General features: G+C 34.4%; 1 protein-coding gene across 5 annotated transcripts in view; it reads right to left on the bottom strand.

Moving 5' to 3' along the window:
• Positions 1-19157, bottom strand: part of Fbxl4 (F-box and leucine rich repeat protein 4) — a 97564-nt gene that overhangs the window by 12325 nt on the left and 66082 nt on the right. For 4 of the 5 annotated variants that reach the window (XM_058575518.1, XM_046431095.2, XM_046431086.2 and 1 more), the window contains exons 7-8: positions 8248-8319; positions 4008-4320 (exon numbers count right to left, since the gene is read on the bottom strand). In XM_058575518.1, coding sequence (XP_058431501.1) covers positions 4008-4320; positions 8248-8319 — 385 coding nt within the window. Of the gene's footprint in view, positions 1-12; positions 2392-4007; positions 4321-8247; positions 8320-19157 lie in introns of those variants that run through there. The other variant, XM_058575523.1, reaches the window with a different exon arrangement.

The raw sequence follows: 19157 nt of genomic DNA, 5'->3' as shown, positions 1-19157 counted from the left end.
AAAAAACAAAATCAAACAAAATAACTTAAATATAATATTATAAATGTCCTATTTTTAGTCGCTTTTTATTTAAAATATACTTAAAATAAATGTCCTTTTAAAAATTAAAAGCATTTTTAAAATAAAAGTCTTCATATTGAAATAGTTCTACTAAAAAAAACCAATAACAACAACAACAACAACAAAATCATTGAGTTTTCCTAGGCAATGTGGCATCCAGGATCTGAATATTGTCAGTCATCTACCTGCCATTTATATTTCTACTTCTGACCCCTTCTAATCAGTTCATCTAGACTTTCCTACTTCTATCACTCTAGTGTAAAATGTTTTTCACATCTCATTTTCCTTAACCCACAGGTCAAATTAGGCAGCAATGTCTATAATAATTCAACCTCTAATTCCATGCAATGTAATTACTGAGCAACTACTCTGTTAAGTATTGAGTATCCGTTTTAGGGACTGGAAATGCAAAGATGAATAAGACTCATGTCTGCCTCAGGAACTCACTGACCAGCATTGAAAACAAATACATATAACAAAATTTGATAAGTTTTACAGTGAATGGTAGGTGATGGGTGATGAGTTATTTTAGTCCATGTTAAAACTGAAGCAATCATGGGATATTTAGTTAGATGCTAAATTAATTATGTAAAGCATCTGATACATGGTAGGCACTTAATAAATACCAAATATCACTTGATTCTAAGAGATAATCTGTTGTAAAACATACCTTGCTTTAACTCTCTCTTTTCTGGGGAGAAACAATCACAATCATCATATATATACATCTAGTAGGAAGGGCATTAGGATTTCTGAAATGTTAACTTAAGCCTCGTTCTCTGGTAACTCTTTTCTATTCCCCTCCCTGTTGTGGGCTCCAGAGCTAAATTCTATTGTCACCATCTGTGACTGGTCCCAAGGTAAATCAATCCAGATTCCCCCTGGGAATTTAGAATTGGTATTGGGCAAAGCCTTCAATGTCCACAAATTACTATTTCTATAGACAGGTAACAGTGGGCTGCACCTGTTATATTTGGCCATGTACACCCAGAGAAGCATAGGTGACTATGAGGATCAGAAAAAACAAGGAAAGTCAAGGGAAAAGCACACATAAAAGTCTGTGAATACAAAGTTGCAGAGGGTGGGGTAGGAGACAGAACTAAAGCATACAGGACAGGAAAAGTTAGAAGGGAGGAAGGGAGGGAGAGGGAGGAGGAATGAATGAAGAAGAGAGATCTCATGGGATCTAAACGATAAAACTATATCTTTATAATAATTTTCTTTTCTTTATGCTTAAGTTATTCTAAGTGGGCTTCTGGTTTTCTGTTTTGTGATAACCTCAACCCTAGACACTTAGTTGTTCGTTTTCTTAAACTCAGGATTGTGATTGTTATTTGCTTGTCTTGCCCAATAGAACCTGAGTTTCCTGATGAACACCGAGTTCTGTAAAGCCTTAAAGAATTCTGTGAAGGAACTCAACTTTAAAATTTAAATTTTAAATATGCTTCCGAAGTAGCTTGTATTTTTGTTTTTGTTGGTTAATTCCCAATACCATCACTTTGGTTTGGACCCTCATTACATGGATTACTGCAACAAATTTCTCTGATTTTAATCTCTTCCTTTTCCAATCAACTTGCTATGCATTCCCAGGTAAAACGTGGCCATGAATATGTCATTCATTCTCCTAACTAAAAAAATCCCATAATAGCTATTCCTCACTTAATTTTGTGCAGATTTTTCATCCCAGTGTTCAAAATTCTCCATTAAAGCTTTCACTGTAATAACAAAATAGATATATACAATTAAATTCGATGATTTGTTCTCTAAAGGTAGTCTGAAAATCAACTGCTATATTTTGCTTCATGCTGTTCTTTGTGCTTACAATGTCATCCCTTCCCATTTCCTCATCACTTTTCAAGGATGTCTTTAAAATATCTACTAACCTTTTAAATAAAGGTTAATTATAATATAATAATAAACTTCCTTTATTCTGTAATCATATATGCTATCTTTTTCTGAGCCCCATTAAAATGGACTTGCCTCTGGCTTGTATTATGATTGTTTTTCTCCTTTTTACTAGCTATAATCTCTTTTTTTAAAGATGGACACAATATCTTTTTACTTTATTTATTTATTTTTATGTGGTGCTGAGGATTGAACCCAGTGCCTCACATGTGTGAGGCAAGCACTCTACCTTGAGCCACAGCCACAGCCCCTAGTTATAATCTCTTTAAAGGAAGGAATATACTACTCACTCAGCTTTGTACTGATGAGAAGCATTTTCACTGTGAAGCAGGTATGCCACTTAACACTTCTATCGAGCAATGACAAAATAATGACTATTGCCTTGATTGAACTGAGAATCCTTATTTTCAAAAAAGCCTTATAACACTTAAAAATGAAAGAAAATCAAACAACAACAGAAGTAAAGAAAATGCAACACAGTGGTTAGAACAGATTCTCCCAAAGAGAGTCATTATACTTATTTTTCTTTTACATCTCTATAAAACTATTCATACATTTGCAGTCAAATGTTCTACCACTGAGTTATACTCCCTCAACCACACAATTAACAGGCCAAATTTAGATCACCTGACAACCAACCCCACTGCTCATCACAATTGAGCATTGCTTAGAATCAGTGTTCCTGACACTTTCATAGTTCTGTAGTATCTACTCCAGACATTGGCTATTGCTCAAGTCAGTATATGATGGTTTTTTGCTTGTTTGTTTGTTTGTTTTTGAGGAAGGAGTTATAAAAAATAGATTTTAACCAGCAACAGCACTATCTTCTGAAGTGAAACTCATGTTCTTGTGAATTCACAGCTTTTTCTTGAACTTTTTGAAATATTTATCTTACAAAAGGCTTAGGACAATTCAATAGGAAAGATAGGTAGGATGGAAAAGAAATAACCATAGAGTAGTTATGGTGTGACCAAAAAAAAAAAGAAAAAAAAAGTACTGACTACGGAACCAAAGACATTAGATTTGAACCTTTTCTCTGCCATTTATTAACCACTGGGTGCCAGTACCCCCACCTATGAAAACAGAGCTGTGAAGATCAAATAAAATATCACACAGATGAAGTATTTAATCCGAAGTGTGCACCATGAGAGGCCTAAAAGTAGTTTGAATAAGTAATGTGCAACAACATAAGCAGCATCACAAATGTATCATAAACCTGAATGTAGAGAGATTTTAACTGAAACTACAAACATAGATGTTGAGAATCTTCAGGTTTTCCTTTTGTTGAATGTTTAATAAAGAGGAAGGGATACACATGTACTTTATGGACTAATCAATTGTAAATTAGTAGTAACAGACTGCCAGAAAACAGTTCAAGTGCTATGTGAGATCACAAATTACCAGTTGTGTGGGCAATGACAACTACAGTGGCACCACTAGCACCTTTGAATAAGATAAGAAGTAAGTAATGACATCTCAAAGGGCTCCTTGCTGGTGAATGCAATAAGGACACAAGGAATCCCAGAACTGGAAAGAATTTTCAAGAGATCTGCCTCAGGGTAGAACTATTTCTAAAAACTGAAATTAGCAGGGAGGGAGACATCATAACATTCCTCTATTAACAGTTGAACATTAAGAAACTTTAAAAGAAAATCTAACTTGAATTCATTTTAAAATGGATTCATTTCTTCTTTTCTCCTCAAGAAAAATGGAGAACACAGTTCACCTAAATTCTCTCTTCTAATTAGACCAAGAATTAATAGTTATTTAGAACTTGTGACATGTTCAACAATACAGTTGTAACTTACTTAAGTGTGTGTATACACACACACACACACACACACATATATATATATATATATATATATATATATATATATATAAAAAATTATTCCTTATTTCTTATATTTTCTATCAAACCAAGCAGTCTTCTTGGGAAAAATTTTGTTACGTTTCTTTGTGGTTTCCTTGAAAAAAATCTGATATTAGGTTTTATGTCAAGGAAACAGGCTTTCAAAAAAATTTATATATTGCATCCTTACCTAATATGTCCAGTTGCCGTAATCTGATACAATTACATGCAAGTTCTTCTATATCTGTGTCACACACAGATCTATTAGCTGTAAGAAATAGTTTTTGCAAGTTTGGGAGCTGGCGTGCCAATCTGGCGAAGCACCTGGTACTGCTCTGCAGAGTAGGACACCAGCCAAGATCAAGTTCCTCCAGAAGTGGACATCCAGAAGCCAATTCCGCTATTCCATTCTCAGTAATATTCTTACATCTCCATAGATCCAGGGTGCGGAGCTTTTTACACTTGGCTCCTATCATGCTAGCTATCACATCATAATCTTCAATCTGGAAATCAAACAATTCCAAGCTTTTATATGTTGTGCTCAGAAATGCAAACTGTTTAGAGCTTGTTAGAATATTGTTAATCATCTCTTATTGTTTGCTTCCATGTAAATATACCCACATCCTTGTTAATATAGATTTACCCATTCATCTTACAGATCTGCCATGATTTCACAAAACAGCAAGAGTAATCACTTACTTAAAACTCCACTTAACAGAACTGACAGAGGACATTTATGAATTAAATCTGAAAGCAATATCAAGTCTTCAATCTCTCATGGAGAATTGGAGGATTATGTGCTATTCTTTTATGCCTACCATTTTGACCTTGTTGCTGGTCACTAGGCCAAGTATCTTTTATTTTATATATATAAATATAGTTAGATAGGTATATAATATCTCTTTAATGAAGGTGGCACCTTGGCAGGTTCTAAAACTGTGTGGAAATTCTAATAGTACTCATTAGGATAGCAGCTCTGGGTTAAGTGAGGCTTTTACAGACTGAAAATACAACACAAAAATAATGATAACATTAATCATTGTCAGTTACTGAAGGTATCCAATACTTATGTCATCATTATAGGATAAGCAGCTATTAATTAAGGATTTAACATTTCAGACCTTCGGCTTTATATGCTTTAATAATGTTTCTTTAAGTATATTCTTTTAGGAGATTCATTTGATTTTGTTATGATCAGGTATCAAAGTTATTACGAGAAGACAAAAAGAAAACAAAATAGTGAAGATTTATAATGATTACTTCCTTATGTTCACTGGTTTATTCAATTTTCAATAAATATTTGTGCTACTATTATGTACTAGCACCACTCTAGAAACCAGGAACAAAAGTAAACAAAAAACATTTTTTGGTTCACATTTTTTTGGAAAAACAGAGACAAATAAATGGGCAAAATTAATTCAGGCTGTCCAGAATAAAAACTATATTTCCCCAATTTTCAAACTACAAGTATTAAGTTCTGGATAATAGGAAAGAGTCCTCAAAAGGCATGCAATTTCTGGAAAGGGTCCATAAAGGAAGGTATTATGTCTTTTTCCATTCCTGCTGCTTGACCTGGAGATGTGATGGCTGGAGTTTCACCATAAACCAGGAGATCAAATGTATGACATAAAGAGACTGCAGAGCAGTGATCTAGAGGTCAGGACCTCTTGGGAGCCTAAGGAGTAGAGCATGGGTTGCTCACTTCCAGCACTTCATTATATGAAAGAGAAATAACTCTCTTGTTTAAACATAGTCATTTGGAGTTTTTCTATCATTGGCACTTGAACCTAATTGTAACCAATACATTTGCTTACAAACTTGGCTAAAAGATTTGGTAGAGAGAGAGAGAGAGAGCTGGAACTAATGGTTAAAGCAAACTTCTGAATACTTTTCAAGGGCTTTGTTATCTATTTGTTCATTGTTTTCCACTACCATGGATAATACAACTTTAAACTGAAGAGATAATCAGTTATTCCAATACAAATTTTAAAAAATTCTCTTTCCAAATGACAGAAAAAATTTAAAATTTCAGAATCCTATCAAAAATGTTTATGGCAGTGACTAAAATATCTAGATTTGTTATTGGTGAGATATTATTCTTCAGAAGTTCTGATCACTGCAAATCTGTCAAGCTGGCACTTGTAACACAAAGATTAGTTTCAGAAAAAAAAAGTGGTACAATTAATTTGTATCTACACTATATTCAATACAGAAAAAGTATGTTATTAGGAAAATGATCAAGGAAGATAAATAATAAATCATAAGCATTGTGCAAAGTCAATACAGTGCTCTATCTGTAAGGATAACAGGTTTATAAATAACACAAATCTGTAAATTGCTACCATTTGGATAGTCAAAATAAAACATCCAGTAAAACATCCTGACTTTTGATCAACTTGATAGGAAAGAAACTGAGATAAGCATGGTATTAAACTATCAACCAAGGGCTATGCATGTCACTGTCCTGGTGAACCCTGGCCCTACTGTGAAATAAAAACAGTATTTCTATGACACTTATTGAAGCCCTAATCGTGATGTTAACAGCAATATTAGCATTATTTCTGAATTCCTCTGTCAAGTACCTGATAGTTAACAAACAGATAACAATGGTAACAATCTTACTGGTAACTATATACTTCAATTTAAAAAATAGCCTATTTATCTAAAGTATAGCATATATTAATATATGTAACATAGGAAAACAGGTTCAATAGTCAAACAAGGTTAGAAAACACTGGGTTTAGTGATGGCAAGAGTTTCTTTGTTGCAAGTTAAAACTCTTAAGAGGAGGACTCAGTAATATCACTTCCTAATTTTGACTATAAATCTCCACTGTACCCTTACATACCTACCTTTTTATAACTGAATATCCTTCAGGACCAATTTTCCATAGACCAATTTAGAAAAACGCTAATTTGAAATACATGTAATTCTAACTATCTATCTATCTATAATTCCAACTCTAAAAGTGTCTATGGCTAGAGGCTTGCTTTTCTAGGGAATATTGCTCCAGTTTAAGAGAATGTAAATAAGAAGCAGAATAAGCAACATCTAGTTAAACAGGGTTTTTTGTTGTTGTTGTTTGTTTGTAACCAATCTAACAAGAGAAGGCTAGTAATATTCAAAAATCCAAGTGGCTGGTTTGTTGTCACAGAAACTGCCATCAGCTATCAATGGGCTCATCTAGAAACCCACTACAGGGATCCAAAGAAAACTATGAAATGGCTTACAAAGGTAAGAATTTGACTTGCAGTAAGGAGAAACTTGTGGTTTCTCTTTACTGCAAGTCAAATTATTTCAAAAGACTAGGACAGACTGAGACAATGCTTGTAGTTTAATAAGAGCAAACTGCCAGGATTAAAGACCATTGCGATAAAGACCAATGGAGGTAAATATGTTACTATAAGAGACATCTGCCTAGCCTACATTACCAAATCCTGGGAGATCTCTGAAGCCATTGCTAAGCTCTAAAAGATGCTCAAATGAAATGTCTTTTAGGTCAGAGATGCTGCCTGTTGATTCCAAGTCTAGGGTGCCAGAATTTCTCTGGAACATTGCAACCGAACTGTTTATTCATGTCTTTCTGTTGAGTGGATACAAAACTGGACTGGTCTGGGGATCTCCTAAATATGCTCTGGATAGAGGTATTGAAAAAAGTGAAGAGAAATGAATTGCTCCACAGGAAGATTCATTTCTGGTGAGTATTTACACGCACATACACATACCCCAAGAATCAATTATCTTGTAAGTCTCAGTGTTATTTGTAAGCCACATAATTAAGTAGTTTAGATGAAAAAAAATTAATTTTTCTCACAACTTCTTATGGAGGTATGTGAAATCACAATTTTGAATCTTGAAGAATTTTAGAAATTATCTATCTAGTCTAAGAGTTCCTAGGATTCTGGATTTCACAGAGTAAAATTTCAAAAACAACTGAGTTCTAATATAAGGTGTTGGTCTTTTTATTTTGCCAAGTAGGACAGTTAAAATAAATAAAAAACTCTATAGAAACAAAAAAGTCTATTATCATCAATATTTCTTGGAAATATTCCAAGAATTTACAAAAACTAAAATTAACTTTGTAAAAAATTATTAAACTATTAACACATGGATATGACTGATATCTTATTTTGTAAAGAAACCCAGAGAGGTAAATAGTTTGTTTGTGATAACAGCTAGCTTGGGCAGAACTGAACTTTTTCCACCCTCTGTACTTTTCTTACTCTTGTTGATAAATGTCTCTTGTTGATAAATGTTAGTGTTTCAAAGACATCCTCGCCAATTGAAGAAAAATGTTTGAAAGTGGGGTACAAAACAGTTAACCATAAGTCAGAAACTGTGGATAAATGTTGGGTGCAGTGGACCAGGAAATTCACTCATGGGAAGAAAAAGAAAAAGCAATTGAATATAAAGAATTTTCAAATACTTGCCATTATACAACTGCCCAAACTGAGGTGCTGAAGCTCTGAACAGAAGTTCAAAATGCTGAGCAGTGCTGTTTGCTGCCATCGGGGACCACATCAGAGGCAAATATGGAAAGTGAATGAAAGTGAAACAAAGAGAAGAGGTCAATTAGACATTAAAAGCTGTCACCGCTTTTCCTGAAATACAGCTCAAAATCTAAGTTACAGATTCCACAAATGCCATTTAATGAGTCCCCAGGTGCGCCCACCATTGATTGGCTTGGAGTCAAGGTAATCATTACTAGTCTCCATGTAAGTCATCACGTTGTATATGGTTTTGCATGCTCCAAAGATACTGTATTCCCTGTAACCTCTCAGTTTATTTCCCAGAGGAAAGCAATTTGAAAGCCTGGTTATAAGACAAATTAAACCACCCCTCCCTCCAAAGACAGAATGAGAGACAGCGAGCGAGCGAGCATGCAGAGAGAGAGAGAGAGTGAGTGCGCACGTGCATGCACCACAGGGGCCTAGTGACACTCCTGAAAAACAGCAGCAGCTCTGACATTCACTGATCAGTTGCAGTCTGATGGAACTGCCAATAGAGTCACCCCAAATCAGGACTAAGCTGGTGACTTTAATGTCAAAGGATTCTCTTTGCTGACAAGGATACCAACAACCATTGAGCACCTGTCAGTAGCAACATGCTGACTGAAATGTACCTAACATGCACTTTCTAGTCATGTTCTTGCCATTTAAGCCCATCTAACTTGTCCAATGTAAACGGTCTCACCACTAAAGAAACCCAAAGATATGCTAGACTGCTACATAATCATACCAGTCTCAAATATTTTTAAAATCCTATTTTATAGCACACCTACAATGAAAATTTGTAAAAAGAAATAAATAAAGCAATGTAAAATATCCAAATTTCTAGCATTTCTTTTGTAAATTAAGGAGAAAACTATTCAGACTTACACAGCAAAATCACTTTTTAAACATCTGACCTAAATTATATCTAATAAAATTGAGCTCTTATACAACCTAGGTTAAAGCTTACATAATATGTTCAGCTACTGAACACACTGGGGGGTGAAGAATGTGTCAATGGTAACACAAAACGTTTAGTCAAATCTCAGATAAGATTTTCATTGAGAAAATAAAGAAAGAATTTTACATAAAAATCAGTTTATTTAAAGCAAAAATATATATTAATGGTTATAATAAGATCCAGAGGAATATTAGACTTTAGTCTAATTACTTCCCTCTTGAGCATTTCTTTAAATTTAAGCCAAAAAAAAAAAAAGTTCACATTGATTTTATACTTGTTTTACCATAACATTTATAAGACAATCCCATGTAGCTCTTAAAATATTAACATTAGAAACAGTATATTAAGATGAACTAACTTTGAGGTTCTCCATATATTTAAGCCATTCTGACTTACTATCAAATATAGAACATTTGATTTGTTTTTTATTAGAATACCAAATCCTTATAAGAAAGTTGTTTTATAAAACTTTCCCATGAGCAAGACCCAGAATACATTAGAGAGACTTTCTAAAGAGTAAGAAATTTTAAATTTAAAAAAATATATACATACACATGTGGAGGTCTACAAATAGTTCATGAACCATGTTTTGTGGTTTATTTTAAAATGATTTATTATGAAGAATCTCAAGTATATGGACAAGTATAGGATCCAATATAATACCCATGTAGTCAATACTCAAATTTATCAACTAACATTTTGCCTTCTTTACTAATATCTCTATTTTTATATCTCTCCATCCATACATATAGTTCCTCATAAGTAACTTTATAATGACTTGGTGTTTAAAAACATATTTGAAGCTGGGCACTGTGGTGCATGCCTATAATTCCAGACACTCAGGAAGCTGAGGTAGGAAGATAGCAAATTTGAGGCCAGCCTAGGAAACATAACTTTAAAATATAATTTTTAAAACTCAGTGGTAGGCCACTTATGTTGGAGATACCCCTCACCTCAAAACACACACAGGTGATATAATTTTACTACACTCGATACATCCATAGTTAGTATTTAATATTGGTATTCATGGTATATGCATATGTGTATTTCTCATCTTCCTCATTTGTTTTGTAAGGTATTTGTCCACGTTGCTACATATAGTTCTAGTTCACTGATTTTAAATGTTGTATAATATTCCATTTTAGAAATAAATTACAACATATACTCTCATTTGATGAGCAGTTGTTTACAATTTTCCCTATTACAAAAGTGTTATAATAAACATTCTTAAATGTACTTTCTTGTCCATATAGAAGAACATTTCTCTAGAGCACACCTCAGAGTAACAATTTCTACATGTTTTGGTATGCTCTTACTTTATACAATTCAGCAAAATAGCTCTATTTAATATTTGAGTCATACTAATTTAAATAAGTGGTATTTTTAGTTTATTACATCTTTGTCAACACAACTGTCTTTTCATCCCTTCTAACAATTATCCCTCTGATGAATATGGAATGGTATAATTTTAAGTAGTATGATCACTGGTGAGGATGAGAGTCTTTCTATATGTTTATTGGCCACTTATATTTCTTGCTCTGTAAATTACATAATTATATTCTTTGCTGATTTTTCCACTGGCTGTTTTTTCCTTAATTTTCAGGAATTCTTTAAGTATGATATATGCATATGTGTATGCATATATAGGATCTTTGTTAGCTATAGTTATTACAAATACCTTCTCTAAATCTGATCCTCTATAGAGGATCTTTTGAGATGTGCATATTTTAAAATTTAATGTGGTCATATTAATCTTTTTTCCCTTATGCTTGCATTCTGCTGTCTTTAAACAGTTCTTTTTTTAATACTTATTTTTTAGTTTTAGGTGGACACAAAATCTTTATTTTACATTTATGTGGTGCTGAGGATCAAACCCAGTGCCTTGTGCATTCTAGGTGAGCACTCTGTACCACTGAGCCACAACCCCAGCCCCTTTAAACAGTTCTTTACTCAAAACAAAATATTCTTTTTAATAAAATAACAGCTTTAAAGTCTTCATTTTGCCATTAAGTTCTTAATGAACAGTTTTTATATATGACAGAATATAATATTTCATCCTCACCCCTTGTCCAGTTCAATTTATTGAAGTCTACTTTATCCTTTGATTTGTGATGCTTTCTGTCATATGTTGCATTTCCATATATGTGTGTGTATATTTTTGGATCATTTTGTTTCACTGGTCTATTTGCCTTTCCCTGCACCAACTCTTAAGTCTCATTATTGTTTGTAATAAGCCTTAAAATCTAGTAGGGTAAACATCCTTCATTCCTCAACACTCTCAGCTGTTTTTGACCTTTTTGTTCTTTCACATCAATTTAAGAATCACCTTCTAAATTTTGGTTTTACCTTTTTCAAAATAATACAAAAAGATTACCCTTTCTCCCCCCACCCCATAATCATTAATTAATTTACTGGAATCTTATCATTTTTTATAATTATTTATTACATTTGATACCTCCTCACAGAATTTTTTTAAACAGTTCTTTTAGTTAATGGGTGGTAAAATCTTAACAATTATTTACTGAGTACATATTGATAAGTCATGCATTGCTGTAAATTCTTTAACTAAAATTCACAACAACTCTATTCATTCATTCACTTAACAAATAGTCATGAATGCCTACTATGTATCAGACACTTGGGATATAGCAGTGAACAGAACAGATAATAACTTATGAACTATAATCATTATTACCATTTATAGGTGAGAAATTTGAGTCACAAAGCTAAACAACTTACATGTTATTTATCCTCAATCTTGACTGTAAGTTTAGCCAAGCTTAAAACTTAAAGATAACTGTTATCTTCTTCTACTACTTTGAAAATATTACTCCATTAATTATTAGCCACTGTTATTTAATAAGAAGTCTACTCCCAATCTAATTGTCTTCTTTTGTGCACAGCGGACAGTGGTTTCTCCCCACCCCCACCATCGCCAATAGCTCTTGTCTCTTTATTTTTAAAGATCACAATTTTGTTAAATTGTGTCTAGGAAGATTTATTTTCAGCTGTGAGGATGGTCTGGCTGAGACATTTGTTACCCCATTGATTGCAAGGGTTGATTCAGCTTATCTGGCTAGTTAGAGGGGTGTCCCCTTCCTCCCTCACCACTCCATGTGCATTCTTCCTGAACCTGTGTACTCAAAGAGGATGACCTTCCTCAATAGAGAAGGACCATTCTTTGATCAAGGGTATATGAATAGCTGAGTTCCCTGCTAGAAGCTCCAAATAAGCACTCAAGATTAATTTTCATTAGTTTTACTTGATATTCTGAGTTCATTTGAAGACTCATATTGTTCTTCACGAGAAGTGCAGATTCTTACCAATTCTTTTTGAACATTACTTTTCTACCATTCCCTCCAGTTTCTTCTGAACTTTGATATTCAATGGACATTACAATTTCCCAAGTTACAGTGGCTTAAAAAAAAGTCCATATGATATTCCAGGCTCCCTCCTTTCAGAGTAGAGCTTAATTTCTTTCCCTGTAATAGGTGTGATAGATTTAGTGACTTACTTTTAACCAACAGTATATAGCAGATGTGATGGCGTGCCACTTTGGATATTAGGTTATTGTGATTAATTTTATTTATTAACCTGACTGGGCTTGCAAACATTTGGACAAATATTATTCTGGGTGTTTATATGAGGCTGTGTTTGGGGTGAGCTTAACAGTTAAATTAACAGACTGAGTAAAACAGATTGCCTTCCCTTTTGTTTAACTAAATAAGGGAGAATTCTTCCCACCTGATGGCTCTCAAAATGGGACACTGGCTTTGTCCTGACTTTGATATAAACAGAATATCAGCTCTTCCTGAGACTCCTGCTGGCTTTCATAGTGGACCTATACTATTAGCTTTCCTGGGTCTCCAGCTTGCCAGCTCAGCCTGGAGACCTTGAGGCATGCCACCCCCATAATCACATGAGCCAGTTGCTTACAGTAATAAGTCTTCTATTAGTTTTGTTCTCTAGAGAACCCTAACTAATTCAGTTGTAAAAAGGCTGTGGGTCCTGTATTAGCTTCCCTTTTTCCTCCATTAATCATGTGCCATATCATAAGAACACTCAGGCAACCTATGGAGACTCTCATGTAGAAAGAAACAGAGGCCTCTGGCCAAGAGCTAAAGAACAGCTCTGCCAATAGTCATGAGAGTGAGTTTGGAAGCTGATCCCTTAGTAGTCAAACTTTGGGATGACTGGAGTCCCAGGTAACAACTTGGCGGCAGCTTCCTTTGAGGCCTTTCTATGGTCCTTAGAGTCAACACTACCCAGTTAATAAAACACTACCAAGATTATGTGTGAGATAATAAATATAAGTTGTTTTAAACCACTAAGTTTCAAAGTAGTTAATATATAACAAGAGATAAATAATATAGTGTATGGAACACAGTAAATATATATTTATTAAATGAATGAATAGGGTAGCTTTGAGGATTAACTGGTGTGTATTTTACAAATATAAAGAACTTACAGCAGTATCTGACATTCACAATTTTTACAAACTTAAGTACAGTCCTCAAACTTCTTTTCTAATTTAGCAAATCTCTGCATCCAATTTAGAATTTATCTCATCTATGGAATTAAAATTCCAATAAGTACAATTTATTTCCTAGGTTTCTAATCAGTCCTTTTTTACAACTACTTGTTCTTGATTAGTTTCTTTATACTGCATAATTTTTATTTCTTTTAAAAAAGATGCTTTTAATTTATTTCTTTCAACCTTCACCCTCCAACCTAGACATTTTATTCCTCCCTCAGGATCTTGTAGATCACTCTGTTTTGAACTAGGACTTCTGAAGGTGCAGTGATCTGCACAGGAACTAGGAATACTGCAGAACCAGCAATAAGCTTAGCTTAGTTCTGACCCTGAAGCATGGTCAATGCCAAATCATGACGTACTCTTGGTATATTTGCCTATACCAAAACCGCTCCTTTCTCTTAAGACTTTCATCCAAACCCTGAAAACGGCCTGGAGAGAGCCTTATAATACTGCTACCCAGTTCTGATTAGACATCCCCAGGCTAGATAACAAGATGCTCTTGTTAGAGTTTTAGATGAATTCCCTGGTGAATCAGTTTTTCTAATTAAAAAGAAGAATAAAAAAAAATATTTATTGTCAAAAATAACCATTATTAACTTGCCTGGAATGTTCCTTAGAGGACTATCTATTACTTACTGTCTATCCTAAAGATTGTAACTTTAAGGCACAAAAGTAACTACCTTTTGAACTAAGAGACTATTCATATGTACCTGGAAAATATATTGTGGAATAGTAGATGTATTCTTTTCTCTAGGAGAACTTTTAAGTCAGGAAAGAATCTCATGACTGACTATAATTATTCTGGTGTTAAAACAACTTAACCAGACTACAAATTAAACTGGGAATTAGAAAATCATGTAATCTTAGAGGGAATTATGATATTTTATCTTTACCTTGAAAAGGAACACAGAACAAAAGAAGATTCATGTTGGATGACATCACTCATCTTTGCTGAATAAGAGATGTGAGATCAAATGCTAAGACTTAGATGGGGATACAAGGTGATGACCAAAGGAACAGATACTGTGAGGAACTTAACAAGGAGTTGAATGAAGATAAAAGGGTCGACAGCTACCACTGAAGTGAGCAAGTACAAATTACCAGTTTTGTGGCTTTCTCCCACAGAGCTCATCAGTGAAAAGCTAGAGACTAAGGCATACTCAGATGTGCTGAAAGAACACATCTATAGAAACAGGTTGCATATCTTTTTAAAATTCGGTTAACTCATTCCCTTCCAAAGTATCTTTAGAATATTCTTTCTCTATACTGTTAGTATTTGGAATCAAAATATTGCTGTTAATTTCAAAGAAAAGAGGAGAAACTATGAAGAAATTTACACTTTATTTCCAAATACAAAATGGCCTTATTTGGAGAAATCACAGACTCAACAGTTTAGAGCAGGAATTGGCAAACTGCTGCTCACAGGCCAAATCCTATCTACTGCTGTTTTTGTAAATAAAGTTTTACTGCAACACGGACACATCCACTCATTAATGTATTGTCTGTGGCTCGTTTTGTTGTTGCTATTGTTTGTTTTATTTTTATTTTTCTGGTGCTAGGGATTGAACTCAGAACCTCACCCATGGTAGGCAGGTGCTCTACTGCAAAGCTACATCCCCAGCCCATGTCTGTGGCTGTTTTTGCACTATTCATGACAGAGACATATGGCCTGCAAGGTGTAAAATATTTCCCATCTGGCCATCCACAGAAAAAGTTTATAGATCCCTCCTTAAAAGAAGAAAACAATTCCACCATAATAAGTACTTGCAACACTTATACACACTAGAGCATGCAAATGAATGAATCAATTACATTAAGTGTACTATGAAAAAAATATTCAGAAATAAAAAGTAAAATCTTATAAACCTTTTATTTAAGACATAAAGTATCTTGAATCCCCAAGTCTGCAAATTCTATTGGTTAGTTCTGTAAGACTCATTCAGCAGAATCACAATAACAGTTCTAAAGATTAAAATATAATTTAAATAGTTATAGCTTTAATAATGCAAGTCAGCATATTTGTTTTCAAATGTTTTATAATTTTCAAATAAAACCAGTCTTATTTAAATCATTACAGAAAGGAATTCATTAAGGAGTGACTGGATCCATGATAATTTCTTCTATAGATTATCAAAATATACTCTAAGTAAATGCAGTTATTTGATAAATATGCATTCATAAAGAATTCTTTTACATTCTACCTATAATCTACCTACTAACACTGTTCAGCAGCTTCAAAGCCCAGTGGAAAACTATTAGTAATAAATTAACAACTCATCGAAGTGAGAAAGCATATGTAGCTTCTTAACCTAGTACCCCACTGTAAGAATAAACACATAATAAATATTTAAATAGATCACATGATAACCATTTCTGATAGTAAGGTGTCAAAGTAAATGGTAAAATATTATAACAGGTTATGAGTGAAGTACAAAAGCAAGAGACAAGCTCAGTGTGAACAGTTTATCACAATTAGACAAAAACAGTGGAAAAGCATGCTCATGGGTCAAAGTTCCTGACAATTTACCATGATTCACAAAAGAATTGCAAAGGAATTAGTCTATAAACACCATATTGCAATGATTACAATAGAAAGAAGACTATTTCACCTCCTTTCACTACTGCCCTCCTATTTGTTTTTTTTAGCAAATTTATTCCCCTTACTGTCCTTAGTGAAGCCTCCAAATATTAAGATGCTCCAGTGACTAACTCTAAAATGAACAATTTCAACTTCAAAAATAGTTTTAGTCAGTAAAATGATAGACAATAGACGTAAAAGTTCAGTGTAAGCAGATATGAAGTGCCATACAGTTATAAAGAATTATTATTAATGCCTTTTCTTTTTACAAGGAAAAAGGTACTTTAATAGGTAAAAGAAGGCATGAATTTAAATGTTCATGGACAGTTTTATAAAGAAATGCTACCCTTAAACTTTATAACTTCTCATTTTCTAGACTTCTAAGCAAAAATAACAAAAAATGATCTGTTTATTATACTCACATTTAACTTTTAGACAGTCCAGATTAATGGCTTAGTAGAGTTATACTTATGTATATCATGCATATTTTACAATGTATCAAGGACTTCAGGAGGGAGTTTCAAGATGGTGAGCTAGAGGAAGACTGCATTCCTAGCTGCTCCATGGCACGGGATTCAAGCAGTAGGAGAACTGTTTCTCTGCGAGGTAGGTGAAAAAAGAATTTCACTAAAACTAAATATTGGATTGTCAGAGTGTCTGAGAGACTCAGAAATTTGGGTACATTAAACAAAGAAAAAAAGACTACATTGGAGCCAAGCCAGTTGTGTCAGAATCAGTAGTGGCACTTATTTGGCACAGAGGGAGGAAGAACACACAGAAGCACCTGAGATCAGAAAAGCAGCCTGCCCTTAGCTGATCCAGAGGCTACACTGTGCACTGTTTCTTTGAAAGGCCTGCTGGGTGATCTAGGGTGTACCTAGAAGAGAGGTAAAAGAACAGGCACACAGAATATCTTACCCAGAGGGATTCAAATTGCAAAAGTGAAAGGGAGCCCAACTCACTTCCCCCCATTGAGTCTGTTAACTCACATGACCAGCTTAAGTGGGTAAGGAATCTGAACAGGTGGGTGTGAATACACTAAAGGACTAAAACTGGGAAAGGCTGCGTTCATGGGAAGAAGGGGTAAAGGATTGCCTCCCTCACCCAAGTATAATCCTTGAGAAGTTCTGGAGATCCAAACTTCTCACAGAGATCTGCAACTTCCAGGCCTTAGGGGTGTGTTGATATACTCTCTCCAGAGCAAACACCATCCAATGAAGCCCCTAAGGCCTGATTAGACCTAAGCTCCACTTGCGGAATCCCACTGTTAGAACTCTGCAGCAGCCCCACCCTGTCATCAGTCTGGTCTGGGCAGACAAAACTCCAACTGACAGTACTTCCCATCCAGCTGAGACTTATTTGAACCACACTCCATCTTAGGCCACTCCAACTGGCACCTTGGTGAGCAATACAAAAAGAGGGAAGGTTTAGCAACCCTTAGTCCTTGCTCTTGCATTCAGTTCATAGCTCAAGAAGAAATGGAAAAAAAAAGACATTTGGGCATAGACAGTGACCATTTGTTCTCACTGACTATTTTGACCACTTCAGTGGAAATAATTCCTTCATTTTTCATTAAGAATCTTTTTCCTTTCTTTCTTTCTTGTGTGTGTGTGTGTGCGCGCGCACGCACATTTGGTTAATGGATACATATACATATTTGTTTCTTTTTTTCTCATTTTTAGCATTTTTTAAAATGCAGTTATTTTTCTTTGCCTTATCTTTTTTTGAGGATTAGAGTTCTTGATTAGTATATTTAGGTTTTGGTTTTGTTTTATATTGTTTTTCACTTGTTTCTCTTTCTTTTCTTCTGCTAATAGTCAAATTCTATTGTTCTTTAACTCTCCTTTTATTTTGTTACTTTTATTTTTTCTCCTCCTTTCTTATAACCATGACATACTACATCTCTTCTGCATTCTCTTTTCACTTTTTGAAATTGTAAAGTCTTTTCTACCTTCCTATCACATTTTTCTTTGCTCTTGATTAACTATATTCTTACTATCTTTTAGCACTAATTGGTTTCTAAAACTCCTGCCCTCCACCATTAATGCTGTTGCAGTTATTACTGATGGGATAACATAGTTGACACCTATTGTTTGTTTTAATGCCAGACATAGTCCATAGCTACTTACTGTTTTTGCTGTTGACAACTGCTAACCCTACCATTTTGGTTTTTGTGACAATTAATATTGTAGACGACATAGTAGGAACCATATATTTAGTGCAATGCTGTATATTGTTTGCATTGGTTGTTGCTATTTTTGTTTCCCCCCATTCTGTGGGGATGCTGGGAACCTAAAGGGACAGTACAAGTTCTCAGGGTAGAAACTCTGCTGCTAAAGTAAATTCAACCAAAAGACAGCACACCTTGCTCCACAGCAAATTAATAATATTCAGTCTTCAGCTATACTTTAAAACAAAGAATTGAAGAGACAAAAACGCAAACTAATTGAGTAGGCCCCAAGTAGAAATGGCTAGGGGTGAACCCCCAGGTCCCATCTAAAGACATACACTGCTATAGCAAAAACAGAGAGAAATAACACAAAGGCTGCGGACACCACACCTATGGGGGGGGGGTTTCAATTTTTATCACTCAGGACACTTTGGCAAGTGAAGACTGTACCCTAAAAAGGTCCACACGTAAGAGTGGAAGAGAAATTCCTTCCAACGATACATAAAACACAACACATGAATACAAGAACCATGAAAAAGCAAGCTAACACAATACCTCCTAAAGGTCATAATTCATCAGCAAATGATCACAAAAATATTTACAT

The sequence above is a fragment of the Marmota monax genome, unplaced genomic scaffold, assembly GCF_021218885.2.
Source record: "Marmota monax isolate L192 unplaced genomic scaffold, Marmota_monax_Labrador192_F-V1.1 WCK01_AAM20220418_F8-fsc00013, whole genome shotgun sequence".
Taxonomy (NCBI): domain Eukaryota; kingdom Metazoa; phylum Chordata; class Mammalia; order Rodentia; family Sciuridae; genus Marmota; species Marmota monax.
Note: the sequence above shows the minus strand (reverse complement) of the source record. Positions and strands in the feature narration are given on the sequence as shown.